This window comes from Doryrhamphus excisus, linkage group LG19 (assembly GCF_037039965.1).
Source record: "Doryrhamphus excisus strain RoL-2023G ecotype Guam linkage group LG19, RoL_Dexc_Guam_v1.1, whole genome shotgun sequence".
In the NCBI taxonomy this organism is placed as follows: domain Eukaryota; kingdom Metazoa; phylum Chordata; class Actinopteri; order Syngnathiformes; family Syngnathidae; genus Doryrhamphus; species Doryrhamphus excisus.
The window spans coordinates 10,398,846-10,423,600 of record NC_136375.1 but is presented as its reverse complement, the minus strand read 5'-3'; the positions used below and the strand labels follow the sequence as shown (position 1 = coordinate 10,423,600).

General features: G+C 40.6%; 2 protein-coding genes across 3 annotated transcripts in view; one reads left to right on the top strand and one right to left on the bottom strand.

Annotated features, from left to right (window-relative positions):
* Positions 1-370: 370 nt before the first annotated feature.
* The window catches only part of sash1a (SAM and SH3 domain containing 1a), a 179,216-nt gene continuing 154,831 nt past the window's right edge, over positions 371-24,755 (top strand). Inside the window, exons 1-2 of one of the 2 annotated variants that reach the window (XM_058057369.2) lie at positions 371-387; positions 14,729-14,794. The gene's annotated coding sequence lies outside the window, so the exon portion shown is untranslated. Of the gene's footprint in view, positions 388-14,719; positions 14,795-24,755 lie in introns of those variants that run through there. The other variant, XM_078798981.1, reaches the window with a different exon arrangement.
* LOC131107525 (homeodomain-interacting protein kinase 3-like) lies at positions 7,031-8,379 on the bottom strand. Its single transcript, XM_058057635.2, has 2 exons — positions 8,268-8,379; positions 7,031-8,190 (listed from the first exon to the last, which is right to left on the bottom strand). The coding sequence occupies exons 1-2, from the start codon at positions 8,287-8,289 to the stop codon at positions 7,031-7,033; spliced, it is 1,182 nt and encodes a 393-aa protein (XP_057913618.2). The 5' UTR covers positions 8,290-8,379.

Genomic DNA, 24,755 nt, shown 5'->3' with positions numbered 1-24,755 from the left:
AAACGGGGCGGGCCACCCGGGCCATTTCTATATATTTAGTTGTGGTGGGTGAAATGTCAACGGAATTGAAATCCGCAACCCTGCATGGAATAAGTGGTAGGCCTATAGATCATAGTGCCCAACTCAGGCCCCGGGGGCCAAATTTGGCCCCTGCTGCAATTTCATCCAGCCCATGGATGAACCGTTTGGAAAACAGCACTAAATAATTAATCCAGAATAAATGTCCTTAGTTCTTCAAAGATTACAACTTGTATTATGACTTAATTTTAATAAAATGTTTATCTATACCATTTTATTTTTTTAAAATAACTGTTGTCTGGACATGTAGGTTGAGAGACATTTTCCAGACGCATGGCAGCACAGCAAACCACACAGTTTTCCTCAAGGGTATGTTTAATTAACTCACATTACTCTGTCTTGGTATGTCATTTTCCATGCATATGATTATGGTTTCATAGAAATGAAGAAATAACGGCGCATGGCAGCTCATATCTTGTTCAACATGCCCTTTTATTAAAATTCCAACTGGGGGGGGAACTAGTCATTGTTCAATTTGTCTCCCTGCGGTTAGACCGTTCCAAATGTGGATGGCAAACTAGCGGTTTGGCCCAAACCGAGGCCAGAAGAGGTGCAATTAGTGCAATATTTGCTTTGCTTAAGTTCAGTGCAGTGAAAGCAATAATTTTGAGTTCGCCTCTTGATGATGTTTTCCCCCCTTTGGAAACAATGGAGGTAAACCTGCCGTCTCGCCGGAGTGAATTCAAAGAGTTGTTAATTGCGTCTGTTTGCCAAAGAAGAGGTGCTTCCGAGCAAGGCCTTGTGACAAGGTTCATTTTGGAATTATTAAACGTCTGCTTGGCAGCTGCTTGCGTTTCCAAGGCAACTGTGTGATTTGGAAAGGATGTTTGAATGGACGCTTTCAGCAAAAAAAAAGAGACAGAAAAGCGAGCGTTGCTGCAGGGATACGTTCTAGCCTGCGAGTTTACTTTAAATGTAGGTCACTCATAAGCTCCTATTAAGTCTTTTCCCTTGGTGAAGTGTATTCATTTGCATTTTTTTTACTCCACTTTCCCATCTTCCACTTCCACAGCGTTGGTCACATCTCCATAGATTCTACATCTGTTTTACAAGTATGAAGAATGCGAGGCGGTATCAAATTGGAGATAAACGTTTTTGGGGTAGCTCGCATGAATAAACGAGACACTTTGGCGCTCTGAGCAGATAGTCCATTTAACAATGAAATAAATGAAAAGTAGACAATAGATTTGTCTTTCTTTTAACAAGCAGAAATGAGTTTTAGGTCATCTAAAGGTGTTTTCATAGGGCTGAAGTCGTGGCTCAGCAATTTTAAGGGCATTCATTTGGACGGGCACAATTAAAAAATGAGTCGTTTTAATAGTTATCAATATTATTTGGATAATTTTTATTTTGGAACTAGATGATAGCAATAAGCTGAAGATGCTGCATGTGAATGCTTAAGCAGAAAAACAGAGATGACCATTCCAGGCGTGACTGTCGAAATGCAGAATGAATCAGTATTTAGGAAACGGGGAAAAAATGTGGAGTCAATTGAAAAAAGTAGAGCTTCAATAGCATGTAGCATTAAGTGCCTACATATGGTAAAACTGATGAAAACATCAAATGCTACTATAGTAATGCTAAGATGCTAAAGCTTAACATGATAACATGATAGCACTGTGTATATAAGTTAAGTATATAAGTTATACTCATGAAAATAGCTAAAATGTTACTTTGCTAATGTTAATATATTAACAATGCTAACATTAGCATGTATAGCATGATAGCGTTAAGTTTCTGCCAATGTAAATACTAATGAAAATGTCTAAAAGTGGTACTACACAAATGTTCACATGCTAGCAAGGCTAACATAATGTTAGCGTGCTAACACTTTCGATGACAGCATTGTTTCTATAAGTTTATACTTACAAACGGTAAAAAAAAAGCTACTAGGCTAACATTACATGCAAACTTTAGCATTCATCACCTACCATGTTAGCGCTAAGTGCCTGCGTATGTCAATATGCATAAAAATGGCAGGAAATGTCATTATGCTAATGCTATCAATGCTAATATGATAACTGCTAATATGATAACTGCTAGCATGCTAACGCAAATCACGCAACATATGGAATGGTTTAAATCTGTTGTTGGAATGGCTTGAAACCAATTGCTCTGTTTTTACAGTAAGAATTTGTACTTCAGATGCCAAAATGGTTTCTTTTTCTTAAATTTGTGATGTTATTTCCTCATTGAGTCAACATCCTTGAAAAGACCTGATGATTGGAGTTGGGTTGTGGGCTACATGGTCGTCTCGAGGAGTCGCGATCAGGTTGGTGTGTTGAGTGCATCCTCCAACCAACCATAGCTGTTGTAGCCTGTCGGCATTCACACATACAGGCTGTTTGCGCACAGATAACACAAATCCCCAAAGCCCAGACACATCTTGTAATGAATACGGATCTGTAGCTCTAAACGTGCTCTCCGGAGGAGCAGTTGTGATGAATGAGCGTTTTGCGTCCCCTGCGTTTTTCTTTTTTTTTGCTCATCGTACTGGCTAAAATACCTCCCCGGTGATTATTGAGCGGGGAAGATGACCTCAGCGCTAACCCAGACAGAAAGACAGGGGCAGACCACACTGAGCCGCTATTCATGGAAAGGATTGCGTTACAGACACTAAAGTCATCCTTTTTTTTCTACAGTAGTTTTGCATCTGGCAGTTGAGTAAATAAACTGTTAAAATGGTATGATCGGCTTTACTGAAAGCATCTGATCCTGCATGTTAAAGCACTTTCAAGGTTAATTCAAGGCACATATCAAATGAAAATAAAGGCTCTAGTTTGCCAAAACCCAGTTGGATTTCTACATTTATCAGATATTTTTCTAACACCACTAAACCATCTCTTTGTTTCTGCCAAAGAAGCCTTTATTTCAATGAGACTTTACAAAAAAACACTTGTGAATGTCACTCAAGGTGCTGATTCACCCTGTTCAAATTGACACTGTATATCATCATACTCCATTACTAAAAAACCCTTCTGGATGTGCAGAACACACGCTCTAATGACACATTTAGAGCAGCCATGAAAGAACATAATGGACTTGAGTGCCACTCCTCCTCATCCAGCCTGCAGTTGGTTTAGCACAGCCTCCACGCTCAAATATGAAGCTTTTTTTGTTACTTTATCCATCCATTTTAATTTTGATTTTGTTAACATATTTCCTCCAGTAGTTGCTATTTATCCACCAAAATGCCTTTTTTTAAAAACTCCTCAGGAAAAGAAATTTTCAACTACTTCCAGCCGCAGACCAGACATGGCACCTGTAAAGCTGTGCTATGTCCAGTCTTGTCGATTTACTTAAGTGTCGTTGTTTTCTTTGACCAAACATCTAGGACATAACATCAGCTATGGTTTCAGCAATTCCCTGTTTTTGCATGAGCGGCAAATTATCCTCCCAGTAAAGTCAAAGTGTAAATGTACGACATAATTTCAGAAATTACTGCTGTTCCTTGACATATCTATTAAATCCTATCCTAGCGTGTTGTTTGTGAAAGGAAAACAGGCTTGTCAAGAAAGAGACACAAAAACCTTTGTGCTGCTCACTTAACAGGATGGCAGCTTTAAAAAAAATATAAAGTTGCATAGTAAACACACAGAAGAGAATTCTGAATGTCAGACTTTCTCTCTGGGGTGGGGGGGGCAGAGGCAGATCAATCACACATCGGAAGTCTTTAAAAAAATCACTACAATATTCAGTTTGTCTGATAAGCTCTGACACTTGTCATATCCGTAGACGTCGCTAAAAAGACAGTGAGCGAGCCCGCTGTGCGCATTAAAGACACCCAAACACTATACATATACTGTATATATATTTTTTTCATCTTTGATTGCTCTCCTAGACAATGGGTTCTCTCTCGGCTTAATGTATTCTTAATTGTCCCTGATGTGCTTATTATTATGCAAAGCCATCTCCAGCCATCTAACGTGAGCTGTCACCGGGCGGCACGACGGAGGCCGATTTCTTCCTCCCCCAGTAATATGTCATACGCAGCCTTTTTTTAATGGTAGCACCCGTACTTAAGCTGTCAGGTGCCTGCTGATGCAATGTTGTGTACGGCCATGAAAGTAGTCAGTGGTATATTTGTAAAGCATCTTGCAGTTATGCCAATCGGTTGAGGGATTGTAAAAAAAATCCACCTTTTGTGAGTGACATCAGTTATTTCCCTTTCTCATAAACACGTCCTCATTACAGATCATGCAAATGGGGCTAGGGACTATAGCAGGAGACATCGTGATGTGTTATCCATCCCAGACAGCTTCCTGATTCCTCATCTTTAATTGATCATTGTGCTAAATTCACCAAATGAGCTTTGGTGACGGTCCCAGCTGCATAAATTAAAATGTGCCGCTTTACCTAATTGCTTTGATTAGGATGAGTGCTGTGAACTCTAATCAAGGTGGCAAAAATGTTCCGACTGGATCCAGTGCGAGAGTAAACAGTAACTATGTGGAATCGATGTGTTTTGGACAAAGTTACAGCTGGAAATGGAGTTTCTCTGAACACATGTCACAATATCCACAAAGACTTGTCGGAAGCCTGCAGGGTGCAAATAAATCAGATCATAGGGCAAGATTAAGCAGCTGTCATCAGGCTGATGATAAAATATGTGCTCCGGCAGTAAATAACCACAATCACTGATGGCTTCCTTGATAGCACTGTCACCACCGTCACCCTGTGACGTATTCTAAGATTAGTGCATCCTATTCCGACCCCCATCCTTGGCTCGTTTTGACGCCAAGTGCTGATGTAAAGACAGATAGAGGATGTGTTGTCAGCACAGCAAGAGAACATAGACTGCAAATAGCAAGTCATTTTCTTAAGGAGATAACATTTTGTTTGTTCTTTTGTCAATGCAAGTGGACTCAAACTACTTTTATCTACTACTATTTATTTGGATTTTGTACAAAATCTAATGGGTTCCCTGTCATTTTGTGTCCTATTAAGTGTCAAAGATAAATCCAAGTGGAACAGGGTCCTGAACGCCTCGGATTGATGGATTAATTAACCACGGGGAGCAATTGAGGGTCCAACTGTAGACTGCAAATGGAGCTTAGGTAGGAAGATGAGGGAATAGGTCACTGTAATCATATTGGAATAGTTTCGGATCAAATCTTCTCTTAAGATCTACAAGCAATTGCAACATGACGACAGCAAAATTGAATCGTTCCATTAGACCGTGCTGTCTTATCAATAAGGAAACATGCTGCTACTTCCTTCTCATTCATGGCAATAGAATGACTACATGCACTGACATCCTGACCCCACTCAGAAGATGTTTGCACCAGTATCACTATTTTTATACACCCTCCATTGAATCCACCAAAAGCTCCAAGGGAGCAGGATGCAATGCACTGGCTGCAGACATCAGCAGCAGCAAAGCCAAACAAGTCATTCTGCTGACAGCGGGGAAAGAGCTAACAACAGCCCAGCGCTCTGTTTACGCTCGCATTGATGCACACAGAGATACGTGATGCGACCACTAAAAACATAGACGGAGACAAAGGCAGATTGAGAACGTTTTGAAACCTGGGAAAGGGCCAGCATATGGATTCATTGTGAAAGCCAGATGTTTGATATGATCCAGGGATGATTAACGTGGGGAAAAATATTGCGTTTTGTACTAGAGAAATTACCAGGTGTCTATCTCATTGGTCACTATTAGCTTCATTTCTAGGGGTCAATATGGTGGAATAAGCCAATTGGAACCAGATAAACCTATCTCCCAAGAAACAAATCATAAATTTCAACCAGAAATAGGCCAACAATCAAGTTTTCAGTTAGGTCTGCGGTCAAATCAAACCTTCATGCCATGTTTGAACAATAAATTTAAGAAAAGCACTGAGCATGCTGTTCATCTGGGAAAACAATGCAAGCCTCATTTAGTATTGAATAACAAGACATGGTGCCAGACAGCTATGTTGCACCTCATGTGTGAATAGCAACAAATTTTGCGCATTTGATGTTATAAATAAGGTGCAGAAGAGTTATATAACAGTGTTAGTAGGGGTTTCCAAATATTTTTTACAGTTGTTTCTCCAGTGTGCAGGATATTTACATGCGTTTTGTAATCAAAAGTGACTTTTTTTAATGAACAGTTGTGTCCCCAGAAGCGGCAAACGTGGGGAAAATCTGCCCCACTTGTTTGCACCACTTTTGAATCAAGGTGCTTTTGATGCCTCTTATGCTAAGAGTCCAATGGGCCGGCACCAGTTCGCACCAATGCAATTTGCTATGGCACCTAGTGTCACCAATAAGGTGCCTAGTGGCGTGCAGTGGCTCACACTGGCCTCCCAACTGGCTCGTGGTGGCCCGCAAAAACTGAGTTTGGCGGCAAGAAAATTTCAAAATGTTTAAGAGCTTTGTCGCGCTAATTGCTTGATGCAAGTGTAACCAAATATCACAAACAATCCACCTATTGGAATCCACTGGAATGTAATGGCGCAAACAATCCGCCTATTGGAATACACTGGAATGTCATACAATGCATTCAAGACTTCGGAATCAAGAAACATTGGACAGGATCAGAATCAACCTTAGCCAAGCGACTCTACGGTATATGTAAAAAGTGGATGAAGAAAAACGTGTGGACAAACAGCTGATTGCCTTTAAAGCTACAGACACCCAAAAACACGATTAAACTGTCTAAGGCGAGATTGTGGGACCTCTGAAAAGCACCTTTTTGAAGAACGCGTAATACACTTAGCCAACAAGTGTTTTTATCTCATAAGTACCGGATCAGCTTCTTCAACAGTTTCCTTTTTTGTACTTTACCAAATAGTTAGAGGAAGTTAAATTGTTCTGCAAGACCCCGTCTGCACTCTCCCATCAAGCACTTTTGGTTTTAAGAGTACTTTGACTTGAATTCTCAAGGACTTTAAGAGCTCAAGTGTAAAAAAAAAAAAGACAACGTGAACTCAGAATGGTACTGAACCATGATGGAACACATTGTTTAATTTCTCTTAAAGGCCCCTTGAATCCTTCTAAAGAGTCTTTTCAACCAACCGTCTTTAGCCTGTTCTTGTATGGCTGTCTCCTTTTGGTCCTCCACTTGGATCTGTTCAGTTTGAGACGAGTTAGTCGGCGAAGATGATGGGTTCTCTTTGTCGACGCTATGCAGTGTGAGGCTGGGATTAAAAAAAGAATGTAGAAGAAACTCTGCAGGTTTAATACGTAGCTCATGGTCCAGTTGCAGCATCATTGTCACCAGATTTACAAACAAACCCTCTTTGTCACATTTCTGAACCACCTCGATCTCCTCAAGAGATTTGAGGTTTAAGGCTCTGCTTTCTGCGGGTGGAGACCCCATCTCATCAGGAGTCTTAAATTGCCAACCCGATGAGCTATCGTTCTGTTTTTTGAAGTAATAGTGTGATCGTAGTCCACGTTCCAACATGGAATCGGATGGCGTGCCCTGTGTTTCTATGATATAAGACAAAGCATCATAGTCTGTCTCCCCAGGGTAAAGATGGTGACCTGTGGCAAGGTTGACGGCTACAATACCCAGAGACCACATATCAATGGCCTCATTGAAGGGAATCCCTAGCATTACCTCTGGTGCCCTGTACCATGTGGTCTGTCCATAGTCACTAGGTTTTAAAGAAGACACCACTTTAGCCAAACCAAAGTCAATCAACTTAAACGTCAACGGTTCCTGATTGCAATCCACCACCATGATGTTTTCCGTTTTGATATCCATATGTACAATTCCAATGTTGCTCAAATGTAGCAGCGCTGTGGCCATCTGGTACAAAATTGGACTGATTTCTCCGATGGAAAGGGTTTCTATATTCCGCTCTTGTTGGAAAATCCTCAAGTTCTGGTCAAGGAGTTCAAAGTTCAAACAGATCAGGTGTTTGTTAAAGAAAAAGTCATTCCAGCGCACAATGTGGCATTGGTCCGGATCCAGACACTGGAGTTGTTTCAGGATGGTGATTTCCTCCCTTGCCTGATGCATGATTTCTGAATTGTTCTTACTGACTTTGATGGCCACCATCTCGTTCGTTTCTGTGTTACAGCATTTGGTGACCAGTCCAAAACTGCCCTCGCCGAGCAAGTCTACGACTTCGTAGCAATGGCCAAGAATGCTCCCTGCGTGAATCTGTAATGTATCTGTTTGAAGGGCAACAGGAAGTCCGTTTAGTTTGCAAAACACAAACAAAACATTACATTTCAGGACATCAACTTACCACATATCTGATTCTCTGCCATGCTGGTGCTCACTTTTCAAATACATTTTATTTTAATGTGACATTCAAATATTACCAAATACATATTTTGTGGTCAGATTATAGGGCTTGCTGAAACAGCCCAAAGCTGATTTGCTTTCCTTGTCACTCAAAGACATCAAAGGCATTAAAGCCGCTAAGGGACACGGATGCGGATTCAATCTTTTTTTTTTTTTTTATAGAGCATTGCGGTCGAGGTCAGTTCGGCTCATAGCACTATGGTTCGAATCAGGGAAACCACTGTGGGATGGCAATATCCATGTCGGCTAGCGTAACGTAATGCCATACCGTGTAATTTCTTTAATTAAGGAAAGAGGTTGTGGAAGTGCAGTTAGCCGCACTATTTTGGTGTTTTTGGTTGTCTTCCTATTCTGTTGTAACACAGTGGAAGTGTACCAAAGAAGACTACCAGGAAGAAGGGGGACTAAAGTGTTATTAATTGAAATGACTTAAATAAAAATGGGTTGGGACTTAATGACCATATAGGAAAATGTGCGTGCCAGATTGACTCTTTGAAAACCCTGACCTAAACCGTATTTTTACCAAGCATGGAAGCTTCAGGCACACATAACATGTTAGCAATAGGGTCTAAATTCCAGCATTGAGCACATTTTGTCCAACACACCTCCAATCCGCTATTATAGGACCTCTGAGACTTACTTAAAATTGTAATATTGGACCTTTGTCATGTGCATTTGTGTGCCTTTTAAACCGCATTTACTGTTTTTGCAAGCGTTGAAGCCCTCGCCCTGCTCCATCCTGTCACGTAGCACGTGATGTGTTTTTCTAATTACTATGAAAAACGACGATGCTCGTCTCCATCCAAGTGTGTCGCTACAGACTATGCTAGCAGCGACCGCTCAGACATACATCACTCTAATTGGCACAAATGGCTTTAATATATGCCACCGTGATGCCTTCATGGATCAACGCTGTTGCCTTTTTGCAAATCAATACAACAGGGGACACAAAGTCTTGCGTTCAGAAAAGACTTTGGTATTTGTTGCGATAATCTTTTTGCAATGGAGCACAAACAATCAAAATCTCGGCTTGTCAGGCGGGTTTATGGAGAAGTTGGATTTATAATTCAATACACACAGACTGTGAAATATATAATAAAGGGAGGTTGATGATGTATGGTGCTCATGCTTAATCAATAATATGACTCCATTTCCAAGAGTGTGGTTGCCTCGGTGATGAATGTAGTCTCCAGTTATTTAGAAAATTATTATGATTTTGTTTCAAAGTAGCATTACCTGCACTTGAAGTACCTTTGTTGGCCATATTGTTACGATGTAGCTGTTGATTCCATGCCTGTCGTTAACTAGCGAAATAGGAAATGCAATATGAAATATTGTATTATCACTAACTAAATCAGATCACAAGCTTGTCCCTATTTAACTAACCAATAATAAATAAATTATTGCTTTGTTGCTTTTTTCAAGCAACCTCTCCTCACCATTCCTTAAACCCAGAGGCCTTTTTCTTTTAATTGGCTCATGGCACATTCTAAAACCTAAAAATAAAAAAAAAACATAGCAAAAATGTGAAAAATCAGCATTAGGTTAACAAGAATAAAGCCAAAATATGTCGGAAAAATGTCAGAATTTTATGGGAATAGCATGGTAATATCATGAGGAAAAATATAATCATTCTCCTTGCATCAAAATATCAAAAAAAAGAGAAGAAAATTTGCTAGAAGAAATGGTTGAGTTAAAAAAAAAACAATTTTGAAAAAGGCCAGTGGGGGGGCAATGTATGTTATCGACATCTATGTTACATCGGGAGACATAGATGAAGTCTCCACTGGTGGCTGTGAGGTAGTTTCTCTGGAAAATGTCCTCTACTTCTCGGTTTTTCGTTCAGTTGTCCTTTTGATTACGCATCTGTACAGGAGGATTTGATTTCAGGGCCTGCTTTTTAGAGCGTGACATCCTCAGTGACCATGAAGGAGTGATGAACGGGTGTCATCGGTGGCGTTGTGGCGTAAAACCTGGGTTTTTTTTTGCTAAGGAAAAGAAGATGGGTGGAGGTTAAGCTCAGGTCCCTGTGGCATGCTGTGTACTGGTACGTGTACTGGTACGTGTACTGGTAATGCTACCTGATTGTGCCTGCTTATGCCAATGGAAATTTGTTCATTTGAATTGGAGCCATGTTGCTCCAAGTCACGGTGTCCCATATGTAGCAGTGGTGTCGTCTTTCATCTATTTAACTCTTACCCTGTCTAAATTGATTTCCTGCTCTGCAGAGATTAGGGCTACTTATCAGAGCTCTTCTGTGTTAGTTCAGTTCATGCTCAAGCCCCATATGACCAATAAGGCCGTGTTTTTTTTATTAACGGATCACACAATCGGTGACGGGAAACTAGCAATGGACAAATGCATGCTCTATTTATAGGGGGGTGGGGGTGTTATTTACTTCAACCACAAAGAGGATGGAGTGTAACTGGAAGCAGGCAATAATTGAAGACTTTAGTTTTGAAATTTGAAAACTAATTTCACCCGTTTTATATGCAACTCTAATGATTTGGAGTGCATGAGAAAGTGGGAAGAAAAATGTACAGTAGTTCTCTTTGACCACATGGAGTCTCATTAACAACAACACAGCAGCAACAGAACCAATGTTGCAATAGTGGTTTAACATAGTTTCATACCAACCAAACCGCAACCAATGGTTTTTGGCCTTACACTAATTAGCTTATGTACCCAATTGAATGTAGGTGTTGACATAATAATTGATTGATTAATCTTTGCTTCTGCCAGTTGTGTGGAAATGATAGTTAACTAGATATACAATATTATGAAACACAAACAAAACTAAATGAAATTGTAATTGTTGGATAATTAGGTTGGGGGAAAAAGTTAACATGCTAATGGTAGCATGCTAAAACCTAGCATGATAGTGTTGTGTTTATATATCAGTTTAACCATCAACATAGCAAAAAAAATGCTAGTACGCTAACATTGGCTTGTGATGAATGCTAATGTGCTAATGGTAGCATGCTAAAACCTAGCATGATAGTGTTGTGTTTATATATCAGTTTAACCATCAACATAGCACAAAAAAATGCTAGTACGCTAACATTAGCTTGTGATGAATGCTAATGTGCTAATGGTAGCATGCTAAAACCTAGCATGATAGTTTGTATCATGTTTGTATATCAGTCTAACCATGAAAATAGCAAACAAATCTAGCATACTAACATTAGAATGCGAGCAATGCTAACATACTATTGTTAGCATGTTAACACCTACCATGATAGCGCAATGTACAAATGACAATGACTTGCACAGTACTTAGTGAAAGCTTTACTGATGAGCTGTCCTCTGCAGAAGCTTCACAGGTATAGAATAATGCATGCATACTAATCACATGTCATTATCACATTGAATATCACGCGGCTTACTTTTCGACGTTGGTTTTAATGAGTTAGTGCCGCCCAGGTGGATATAACTACTATCTTGTGCCTTCTTCTTAATCTCGACACATCCAGTTTCTCTTCAAACAGAAACATCATTATGGGGTGGTGAGCAGGGGGTATTAATCATGGCTAATTGAAGACCCCGCTGGGAATAAATGAGCCTTAATCTGACAAGTGAGTGCATAGCATTAGTACGGGTGGTGTGGGGGCTTATAAAAAGGGACAAACAAGGAACAAACACAAATAAGATAAGGATTGTTTATATTTCTGATGCTGTTTTCGGAGTAGAAAAATCATCAAATTCATTTCTTTTTTGACTTTTGGTATAGTTTGTATTCCATAGATGCTTCGTTCTCTGTTTCCCCAGAGACATGTTGCTGTTTTGCCAGATAAGCCCTTGAAACTCTGAATTCAAAATGTAATATGTGCCTTTTTTGCTATGCATTGTTAGATGTGTGTAACCCCTACTGACTTTCATCCCATATGACAGATAAGCTTTGAATTTATATTTCTCTCTCCTCAGATGAGTTCTGCGCCTGCTTAAGAAAGTGAGGGGGGGAAGCCAGAAGCGAAGCGAGCATGGACTCAAACATAACGATTGTGAGCATTTCACTTTCCTTTACATTTGAAAGAGGGTTACGGGAAAGATAAGCCTCGGTAGTGTAAAAAAAAAAAAAGGCCCTGATATAGAGCTAGATTGTGCGCTTTGGAAAAAATCTTGGGCAAGGTGAAATATATTTTGACAGCCTTAAAGTTAAGAACGACTACTCAATAGTCAGCCTTCACATATCAACACCTTAACATGAACAGCGTGATTAGTGAGTAAATATAATATTTCATAGTCAAGAGCACAGAAAACCTGCAACGTCTACAGATTTGATCATGCATTATAACGGTCAGCCTATTTCCTCCGCATTCCAGCTCAACGACAGCAATTGCTTTCTCTTGTTTTTATTATTATTTATGAATCATGCATTCCATTACTGAATGGCCCTCTTTGGTGCACGAGATCGAGTCCTAGCCGCAGATTAGAAACTTCTTAACCGGTTTGAATACTGATTGGGATTGACTCGCTCCATACTGGGACCCCATCCTCTTACTGTTAATTATTTAACCCTCTAAGCCAACTGCGGGTCAGCAATAACACTCTCCAAAGGCACGACTCGGCTCTTTGACTCGTGCCAGGAAATTGCTGCCAAAGCTTGTTGTGGGAATACTTGAACTCTTTGTTGACACATTAGCGTGGGATGGTTTTTGTCAACAGAAATGCTAACAGCAGCTGCGGGACAGTGTTGAGCAAATGTCTTCATGTTGTTAAAGCCGTGCAGTGGTACTGATGGGCGATGCCCCAAATTTTCTTACCAAGTAAGCCAGTTACAAGGCAAGGCAACGGTTTCGGAGGGGTGAAAAAATGCACTACCACTATAATTTCTATATTAACAGACATGCATGCACATGGCAATACAGTGAGGTTGGGCAAATTTTCAACTTCATTCTCATTTATTATGGGAGTAATTTATTCATCATCATCATCTCAGGCCGAGTACCCACAGGACAGGTTGTTTGAATGTAATGGGCCCTCACACTGATGGCCTTCAGAATTTGTTTCCAAGAACATCGGTAATGATCCTGGATGCTCGGTTTCATTATCTTTATCTGATAGTGGAGGTTAAGCCTTGCTCCATACGACCGACTGAGACACCAGTGACTCTTAATTACTGCATAGCTAATCTAATTGTACGGCCATGTGCAGCCTGCCAGCTCCTTTCCTTTTAAACAGCATTACGCTTGCACACAACAAGATGCCATATGTTCAGGTTGGATCTGTCAGCTCCCATTCAGGAGATTCCAGCCAGCCGGCATCCTCATTTACTGTCCATTTGTGTCAAGTATGTCTGCTCCCCATGGCAAACTGGAGGAAACGTTAAGGCTAATTGATCCTGCAAGTGATTCAGCCCGAGACTGTGGTTATACACATCAGTAGGATCACACAAACCTACCAGGACAGACAATTATGGTTGAATGTACCATATTGGAGTATTTTTCATCACCTGAATGCCCTCCAAAGTGTCCCCAGATTGCTGTTGCTCAGGTGTGGATTAGTCACTATTCTACCTCCTCCAATGCTGCTTTTTTAAAATTTTGTACAGGGATGTTGACCTTTTTTAAAATGAATCAAAGAGTTAGAGTCAAGGTTTGCCGGTCTTCACTATCTCCAAGGTCCATGGCTTCCTGACACCATATCGATGTAGCTGGCAACACAAATGTACAGCTACCAAGCTGTAACTGACAGTTATCTTTTAAGATGTGTAGTGAAGCCTGAAAGAGTAGCCGGGAGAGACATCTTGCTTGAGACGGCTCAGAGTCGGTATCGACTTGAGAAACATGTAAGTTCATGCAAGATTCATATGTTACTTTGAGCCAAAAAAAAATACAAATGGAATGTATGACTAAATAATGAGGGAAGTAGCTGGATTTGTTTTTATTAGCAGTGTGGGTGGCATCAAAAGCTGACAAATTGATAAAGAGCCTTGTAAAATGTGTGGGCAATCAATAAAAGACGGTCGTCTTTGGTGGTTTAGAAGGCTTGTGGAATTTTTCCTTTCCAATCCCACAGGGCTTTCTGCTTGTGCTGCTTGTTCCGTTTAAAGTATTTATCAGGAAATAATTATACCCGTTGTGTAAGTGTACAACACGCTAGCCGTCGTCGTGCTCTTGTCGGTGTCATGTTTTTGTGTGCATTTCATCAATACTGTGTCATTTTTTTTTAGGCATTTTCCCCGTACTGAATCATATCTGCTTTCTGGGTTGCTTTCAAGCAGTGTGCCTCTTAATGGAATATTCCATCAGGAAGTCAAAGTGTTACATCCCTGCTCTGCGTGCACGATGGGAGGTGGCAATGAATCCAAATAAAACTATGCTAATAATAAATGTTTCCTGTAAGACCCAGCCACCCTCCCCTACCCCCTGTGTCTCATCAGGTTTGTTTTTTTTCCAGCAGACCGTTTGCTTCTGAGTGGCAGCAGAGACGAGCTGTGTGGTCCTGCTTGTAGATGCAACACACAAGGTGGGAGGTGTTCTTCTTTTTGTATTTCGACACAGTGTGTCTTTGTCTGCTTGTGTGTTTCTGCCCACATTTTTGTCACTTTATATCCCCCCCACAACCCCCCCTCCACACACACACCGAATAATCCTCTTCATCTGTATCCAAGGTCACAGTGCTTTCATTAAAATACCTGGCGCTTACATTCAAATACCTGGAGACTAGTCAATATAAGGCAGAATCCTGGACTGCAGATTCGAGTGTGGTGGGGGGTGGGGGGTTGAAATCAATTTCTGCCGCCTGTTCTGCATGGACATGGTTTGCAATGTGGTAAACATGATTCCTGTCTGAGCTGAGCACATGCTCTCTTGTACAGCCATATTTGACTTTTTTTATTCAATCCATATTTTCTTTCCAGTAAGAGTAACAATGATGAATCCATTATGCAGTTCAATAACTATTTGGGCATTTGATATTTTTTATATAAGTCTCTCAAATGTGATATTTTGTTATTTCCTTAGTACTCCATGAAAACAGATCTATTATTTATGAGTTTTCAGAAAAAAAACAAAAAACATTCCCACACTTCAGCTTTTACTCTGGAAAACAGTGATATTGTTGCCTCTTCTGTATGTTGCTGAGCGAACCAGTAACTGTGTGTTTGGTTCATATTGACTCGATTTAATGGAAGCAAGCGTCCCATTAATCGACTAAGGAAATAATTGCTAAATGCAGCCCTATTGTAGACTTAGGTTATTTACCTTTTTGGTTCACTAGCTGCAGTCGTCCCTTGTTAATTGCAGTTAATTGGTGCCAGTCGATTGCAAAATAACCCACAATGGGGCCAAAGAAAGTTGCGAGTGACAAAGAAGCAGTATAGCAGTATAGGTTTACTATTCACTCAAGATGATTCAACACACATCTATTATTGTCAAAATATGGGAACACTCATGTGTAGCAAGGTAATTGTCAGGTTGATGGTCAAGCGTAGTAGTACTGGCATCATGGTCTTGGGTTTCTTGGGGGAGCTGCGGTTCATGGGAACACATGAATACTTACAAGTACTGTGATGTTCTGAAGTGTGTTATCCTGTCCATTCATTCATTTATTTTATACCGCTTATCCTCATGAGGGTCGCGGGCGTGCTGGAGCCTGTCCCAGCTGTCTTCGGGCGAGAGGCAGGGCACACTCTGGACTGGTCGCCAGCCAATCACAGGGAACATATAGACAAACAACCATTCACACTCACATTCATACCTATGGACAATTTGGAGTCGCCAATTAACCTAGCATGTTTTTGGAATGTGGGAGGAAACCGGAGAAAACCCACGCACGCAGGAGGAGAACATGCGTGCTAACCTCTTGTTATCATGTCCAGTTGATAGGGAATACACAGTAAACTGCTTTGCAAGTCGTACAATGCGAAACGGGTACGACCGTGTCACAACAATCCAAAACATAATCTTGGGGTTTATTTCAATTTGTCAGCCTGCTGGAGGCATGTGTAGTGTCATGCATTTAAGCTTTGTGGGTAAAAATGTTTTGCAGCCCCCCCAATAATGATAGGTTGGGATGCGAGGGGAATGTGTCCAGGCAAGCAAAAACATTTGACTGTATCTGCCAAGAGTTTTTTAGTTTTTTCCATTGTCAAATCGTATTGGGGTTTGTGTACTATGTTAAGTGGTAGGGAAAAAAACATCAATAAGCCACAATGTTCTGATGCAAAATATATGCATTTTGCTCACTTCTTTCAGCCAAAAATAACTAAAAAAGGATAAATGGAAATACAGTAATATGTTTATCTTAGTTAATTGGTTCGAGACCCAATCGTGATAAGTGAATTTCCACAAAGTAGAAGTGCAATATTTTTATAATTGGAGCATCTTCACGACCTTCTAAATTAGCACTAGAGCCCTATAGACACAGATAACACCCCTATAGTCACATTTTACACTCTTATTACCCAAAGAAAAAAATATAAGACATAAGACACATACTTATGTGTGTTGCTGTAACTTTGTTACAGAATATTTGATTAAATATACATATTTTAAATAATTATAGGTCGTTTTCGACCAAAAAAACCCAGAGTGAGACTGTGAATTTGAAATGTGAAGTGGCGAGGGACGACAGTATATGCTTTTCACTGAACATCAACAATATCCAATATACACCATGGAAATAGTGAAAAAGGTTTTGGAGCTGTGCTGTTAGTTTCCTTTCACTGCTTCAACAAACGGTTGTAAAATCCCTTCTCGCTTTATTCATTCAGCAGCGTGCTTTGTTTTGCACTCAAAGTGGTGTAAATCATTGGGATGGAGGACACTGTCAGGAAATGACTGCACATGCCTTCCAAAATATATACCACTCCATTCTCAATTTCCTGTTTTATCCCAGTGTTTTCCTCCACCCCCCATTAAATGTGGGACTGCAAAGTTTGGCTGGTCTGTCCTCAATAGACCATCCCAGACTTTCTCATATTTCAAAGAAAGAATTGAGTCAAAGAGGTCACGTTAGTAACACTCAAGAGAAACTCATTGAAGGCAATAAAGCCTTTTTTGTATTGTATTGTATGGCAATAAAAAATACTTCTTTTCTTGAATAGTGATTGCAAGTGACTTTTATGGTGCCCTCCCTCCCATAGGTTGCCCTTAAAATGCTGAGAAATGCATGATAGCAAACATGTAATACAGATACCATCAAAGTTTGTTAACCATGGACAATTGATCAATAGTTTACGGGCAATTCGTTGCCAAATCCTTTCAACCAATGTTGCTGAAATTTTACACATGGGCTTGTCTTACTTATGTCTTATGTCTTACTCATTAACAGTACTACCATATAATGTACTATTTATAACTATAATTGTTTATTGTGGTGGATTGGTTCCAGACCCGACCGGTATAGGATTCAATAAATGGTTTATTTTCATTGTTGGAGCATAGAAAAAACGTTTAAATACGGTTTTTAACATTATTAGGGCCCAGTAGACACCGCTATAGTCACTTTTTCACTGCTATTAATCATTTACACCACATTGTAACTCTTACTGTCTGCTGCAGGGACTTAGACTCTTGCTTTTGTAATTTTAACATTCAACCACAAAACGGTGATCATTTATTTTTGAAAAACTGCAACAGTGAGAGTGAGGGACGACTGTAATGTGAATACACAGAAGATAAGATGTTTAATACATTTTTCTGTGCAAAATAAATTCACAGAATTAAAAAAAAAAACATCAGAGGTCATCAGTGATTGATCCTCTTTCTCTCTGCCTTTAAAAAGCAGCAGCTGTACCATTACACCTCCAGGCACTGACAAGTGAACAGGCAAATTCTGCCATTTTACTATCTTATTCTGTTCCGTGCTGTCAATCATTATGGCAGAAAGCACAGTGTCTTAAGTGCTTTGTTTTTTTTCCTCCCCTACCTCAGGCTGACTTAGTGTTTCATGCCTCTAAGCAGCGATACACCTTACCATGGCTCATGGGGTCCTACACACAGCGTGCACTCAGCGTGCTGGGAGGGGCGACCCTAAGCGCAGCTGTGTAAAATTTGAGCAAGACTGGTTGAAGAACTGGTTGTAGATTTAGCAACTTGTTGTGCAGAAATCCTTGACCATTTGTCTTATGACTATAAAACTTGGCAGTATTACATACTGTATATGCTAGTATCACTCCCAAAGTATTTTTTATCACAATGCATAGGGGGCGCCACGAGTATCATTTACAGTTACAAAATGAGAACCCCTATGGTGTATTGCCTGCAATTAGTCAGCTACTGAATATAAATGAGGACATTGCTTTGTTGTGCTGTCAATCAATTCATCTCCCAACCTTGATTTGTCTCCCTCTGTCTTTGACACAAAGCTAGTGTATACGTAACTACATCCCGCCTCCCCCTCCTGGAGAATAGCTAACGCTGCTCAATGCTGTCTGTATAGATTGTGAATTCTAGTAATGGCCTGTCTATCATTGGTATGCAGAGAGCAATGCCCTCGTGGCGAATGTGCAGCGAGAGCAGGATCGACATGTACAGTTTTTCTCTTCTCATTTGGCTGGTAATTGCTCAGCCTCTTTTTTTTTTTCCTCCGGTATATCACAACACTTTGCTCATATTTCTCCACCCCTGCTGTGTCGCCTTATGCCCACTGCATACAGTTAGTATTTATCCAGTCGGTCTCTGTCTCCATTTTGGTCTTCATTATCATTCTGCCTAGCCTCACCTCGGTGCTGCTCTTTTGTCACCTGGAAGATGGGACTGGAGGATAACTAAGATTCCGTGGCGGTGCTCTCATGAATAGGTTATGCAGATGACGCTGACACCGCTGCACCTCCATAAATACACTTCTTATTACCTGCCTTTTCCGGCACGGCCAACTAGCATGTCTCCCAAAGGACATGTTATGGGCTTTTGACGAAATTTCCTTCCTTTCTTTGCAATATTAATGCAATAGGAGTACAGTAATCCACCACCACGATATGTGTATTTCTGGCAAGTAAGATTCCTTATTAATAAATTGAATATTTTCATAGTTAGAAATCCTGTTTACCACCTTTTTAAATATAACAAATTGCTAACATTGTTAGAGACCTCTACACATTAAGTAACACCCCTATAGCAACCATTTCAGTCCTATTACCCAATATAATAGTAATTTAAGATATAACTAAGCCTCATGTTTGTGTGTGTTGCTATGGAAATTGATGGCGGATGGACAGAAAGTGACATCAGGGATTCAGAGTTGCGTTTCTGTTTGCGCTGCGACTGCAACAGTAGCAGTGGTAGTAATTTTATGATGGATTATTGTGCCTGTTGTGAGATAATTCAAACAAGCATTAAAAGCCTGTTGCTTGTGTTTCTCACAGAACAATACTGACACCTATTGAGCAGTGTAGCATACTACATATCATCACAATGTCTTTGAATGAGTCTTTTGAATGTCATATGTTTGCATTTTAGTTCATTTAGCGACGTTTAGGATTGAAAATGCTTAATTTAGGCAAAAATACATACAGATATTACTTAAGAGTGTTTTTTTTTACTAGTAAGTAACAGTAGAGGTGTCACAAGACACTCATATGGCAATATACTGAGGCCGGTAAAATTATGGAATTTATTTACATTCATTGTGTGATTAATGTATTTATTATTGTCCCAGGCCAAGTACTCCATTGCTTCAATGCGCAATTAATCAGAATGATTATTAATTGAGCAAATTAATGCAGAATAGATCCTTCATTCTGAGCTGCCTTTGTTGCGCTTTGTGCACATCTCCATCCTATGCTATCCACAATAAATCCTTCTGTTTTACTGATTCTGACTCATGTGAGCCTTTACACAAACTAGTTTTTGTTCTACACTCCTTTGGGCTCTCCCAAAGGGAGTAGTAACACAGTGTGAGCATTTTCTTTATATAAAAGTAGCTGTAACTATCACATGCCTGTGAAACTCCCTGCAATAACTTGCCGTATCCCTCCAGAAGCAGCAGGAGTGGTGCTGCTGATAAAGAGCTTATTGTAGGATTACATCTTACTCTACCTGGGTTGACAGTGGGTTAGAAAAGACATCAGCATGACCTAATGTTCTTTGTGGACTATCACCCTGATCAGATGAACAAGCTCTTAATCAGCCGGAAAGTCACATCTTCCCATGGCTGTATTGCATGTGCTGCCCAGAGATAAAGTAAAGGGCAGCCTTAAACCGAGCAGACAGTGTTAGACTTTAGAATCAGCTTCACACGGCATGACTACGGTGGTGGCATGGTCACGGTGTTGCATGCCAACATGCCTCAAAACAAAGAGCATCACAAGTTTTCAGTCGAAGCCGAAAGAAACAAACCAAAAGTTCAGTTGACCAACTTGAGGCTAGCATCGGGCTGAATCCGTACATAATCGCACAGATTTGACAATATTGTAGAATGAGAACTTGTTTAGCAGTACAATGGAACTTTGTAGAAAATTTACACTGAAATTTTGTCTCAGTTTGTGTCCATTTGGCATGTGTCTTGTCATGTTAATACACTGCATGTGTCCAACTGTGTTCTTAATGTATATTTGTATCATAAAACATACTGTTAGCATCCTTAGCTTGCTAACAAAATGGAGATGGAAGTCTGCTGTCTATTATGTCATGGCAGACTCTCAAAAATTATAATTGAAGGAGGTAAGTGAACATTGACAGTTACTTTTGTCTTCATTGAAGACATAATCAACACCTTCCTCTTCAGCACTACCTTCCTGTTTTGCCATTAGTTCTTTCTTGGTCAAGTGCCAAAACAGGTTTTCCTGTTTGCTATAAGTTATTTGTAGGTGAGAAACATGATTGGACTCAAGAAATAACTCATGGCAAAACAGGAAGGTGGTGTTGGGACATGCCATCTGACCAAAAAATAAGTCATGGCGAAACAGGTTTGTGGTGTTGAAGAGGACGGTGTTGAGTTTGCTGCCACGTCCTGTCTTTGGGAACAGTCACGTTCCAACACTTCTTCACCACCACCTTCCTGTTTTGCCGTGAATTATTTCTTGAATCAAATAATGTACGTATCTCACCGACAAATAACTTATGGCGAAACAGGTGGTGTTCGAAAAGGAAGGAGTTGATCTAGCTGCAACATTGTGTCTTTGGGAAATGTTGAAATGATGTTCCTCTTCAACATCACCTGCTTGTTTTGCCATGAGTTATTTCTAGGTGAGGTGGCAAAACAGGAAGGTGGTGTTGAAAAGGAAGGGGTTGATCTAGTTGCAACATTGTGTCTTTGGGAACAGTCATGATCCTCTTCAACACCATCCTTGCCTGTTTTGCCATGAGTTATTTCTAAGTGAGGTGAAAACCCAGGAAGGTGGTGTTGAAAAGGAAGACGTTTATTTTGCTGTGACGCCATCTTTGGGCATCTAGAATCATGTCTTCAATACAAGTAGAAGTAACCTTAAATTTTCATTTATCCCTTTAATTCATCGTTGATATTCATTTATATGCATTTCAAATAGTTTTGTAAAAATTGTAAAACTATAAAAAGAGGTTTTGTGTTAACATTTCTGGCTTTCTGGAAATGATTGAAAAATTGGTTGGGTTAGCGTCGGGCCTTCTGGAACAAATGAATGAGGCTAACCAAGCCTCCAATGTATATTGTGATGCAAATGGCTGATGGAAATCATAACTTGTTAGCTAATCTTTTGTATATCAGTAGTCCACTTCCTGCTATACCTCCAGATGGCCAAACGCCGAGAATCAGTCGGACTTGGCTATCCTCATCGATTTTCATTTAAGCCACATTGACCACCAGCGTGATGATGTGACCTCCAATGGCACTGCTCTGTCTGTGGCACTGGCAAATGTCAAGCGTGGTCAAAGACGAGGGTGGACAAGAGGGTGTCACTCCTGTGAAGCAGTGGCTGTAAAGGAAGCGTGTGATGTTTGATGGATTGGTGAAGAAAGCAAGCATGGAGGGTGTTCGGGCTGCCCGCTGCCTCTCCCCATAGGAACAGCTGCCTGCCAGACTGAGCAGATGTAGATTCACGTGGGGGGGATGGTCCTTGTGCTCCTGATGATGGTCTTTTATTGTTGTGTTGGTTTTATCTAGTTCTGTTAATATTAAGCAGTCATTATTTCATGGCGTTTATTGAAAACAAGCAAATAGTGCATTTTTTCTATTTATAAGCACATTTGATGTTTTTTCTTGCACACTAGTGCTGAATCTCCCATGCTGTAGCGCTGATACTAACCCACTTTTGGTTTCTACATCAAAAAGCTGTCTTCTGCCTTCACTCTCTGGCCCCATTCGCGGTTCACATAAAGGCTAGAGTATGGGGGTTAGTGTGTGCTGGTGCGCCTGTGTCCTCTTCCATTGTAGCAAATTATCTTCTTCATTAATTTTGACACACCAGGAAATTATCCAGCTCTCTGCCTGAGGCTATATATCTAAATTAGAATAGTTGTGGTAATCTGGAGATTTCAAAGGCTCGGGAGCACGTAAGCCTATTCTCTGCTTAAGTCGTTAAAAAAAAAAAAGCGGATATCGTTCTTAGTAAATTATCTCATTGAATGTTATCAGGCAGTTATTCATGGTTGTTAAACATCTGACCAGCGACATTGTGATGGGTCTATTGCCACCTTTTACTTTTACTATCTTCCATAAAGTGGAAATCCTTTCACCAACATTTTCTCTCCAATTTGTTTCTGCAGTCTTCAAGGATCTATTGCCAAAGTGCTACTCAAATCTACTACAAAAAAATAGTCAAAGTCCTTGTGTGGGGAATTTCCCAGTCTCTCTCTTTTTATGGTGAAGTCTTCTCCAGCGGATATCTGCAGCTGTGTGTCAGACAGCATGTTTAATCACGTCCTTCCCTCAAGGTGACGTAGCAAGCAAAAATCCGAGACAGGAATGAGAGGCACATACAAGGTCATTGAACATTACATTTTTTTCCAGTTACTGGCAGTGATCTGCTGTTTTTTAAAAAAAATGCTAATCAAAGATCCTCAATATGATAGGAGAACTCGAGCTGGCATTTTTGCTGTAGAGTCTTAAAAACACAAAATAATCTCTTAATAATTTGACAATCTTATATTTGCTGTTTTTAAAGTGCTAATCAAAGATCCCTACCCACTGGGCTGTGGTAAGAAAAAAACAAAAAAAAAAACCAAACCAAAAAACTGTCGAAATGAAAAAATAGTTTAGTAAATAACATTTTGCCGGTCTTGATATATTGACATGCACATGTGTGTGTTTTTTCCAGATTAAAATAAAAGTGAAAATATGGGAATAAAGTCAGAATATTGCAGAAATATATACATATATTATACAGTATTTTATATAACTTTTAAAAAAAAGAGCAAAGATAGTTGCTAAATATACTTTTCAGATGGACACAATCATCACAGTCCCAACATTCATTCATTCATTCATTTTCTACAGCTTATCCTCACAAGTGTTGCGTTGGTGCTGGAGCCTATCCCAGCTGTGTTCGGGCGAGAGACGATGTACACCCTGGACTGGTCGCCGGCCAATCACTGGGCACATATAGACAAACAACCATTCACACTCACATTCATACCTATGGACAATTTGGAGTCGCCAATTAACCTAGCATGTTTTTGGAATGTGGGAGGAAACCGGAGTACCAGGAGAAAACCCACGCATGCACGGGGAGAACATGGAAACTCCACACAGAGGGTGGAATTGAACTCGGTTCTCCTAGCTGCGGGGCCTGCGCGTTAACCACTCGTTCGCCGTTCAGCCCGCAGTCCCAACAGTCAATTTCAAAAACATTGATTTAAAAAAAGAGATGTTTCTTCCTCATTTCCTCCCCTCTGTCATGACTTCCTCTTGTTTAGCTCTTTGGCAGCGTTTGTTTGGCGGGAGTGTGAAAGGCAGACTGACTCTCCAGGGAGCCGGCCAGCCGACAAGGCCGGACTTGTGGGTGTCAGAGGATGTGCACTCACATATTTGGCCCACGCCGTGCTGCCCACCCACAGGCCTGTCTGTGCAGGCGTCAAGTGGGACACAATGGAGCATGGAAGAGGCGTAAGAAGGTCAACAGCTGATATAACCATGGAGCGTGTTCTTTTGCTGCCCACCAGGAGACCTGCAGAGTGAAAGCTCACCATGCTTCAGTGGCTTGCAATGCAACGCTGACTTTTAGTTGTGGTTTGGATTCCCTCTTCATTTATACGCTTATTTCTCATTTCCCTGGCTTCGACCTCAGTCCGCTCTCGGATCACATCTCGCTGCGAGCTGTGTGAGTGAAAGGGATGGCCTCCGGAGCGCACTTTACCGATGCCTGTCCCAGTTAGGAAAACAGCTCCGTTCCTAGGCTTGTCTCGCCGCTTCCTTGACTTATGACTTATGAGGTTTGTTTTGACAGACTGGCTCCCACATGTCACGGGAGTTTAAATCAAATCAGGCCCGTAATGGGTAAATATTTTACGTGGCGCTGCGATACATGTTCTTGTTTTAGGCTATGATTGTTCTGTTTTTAATCAGCCAC

Bases quoted from the DNA above. Each gene is read 5' to 3' on its own strand.
- LOC131107525 (XM_058057635.2), bottom strand. From the start codon at position 8,289: ATGGCAGAGAATCAGATATGTG. The intron at 8,191-8,267 runs GTAAGTTGATGT...CCCTTCAAACAG, and splicing joins GGCAGAGAATCAGATATGTG to ATACATTACAGATTCACGCA.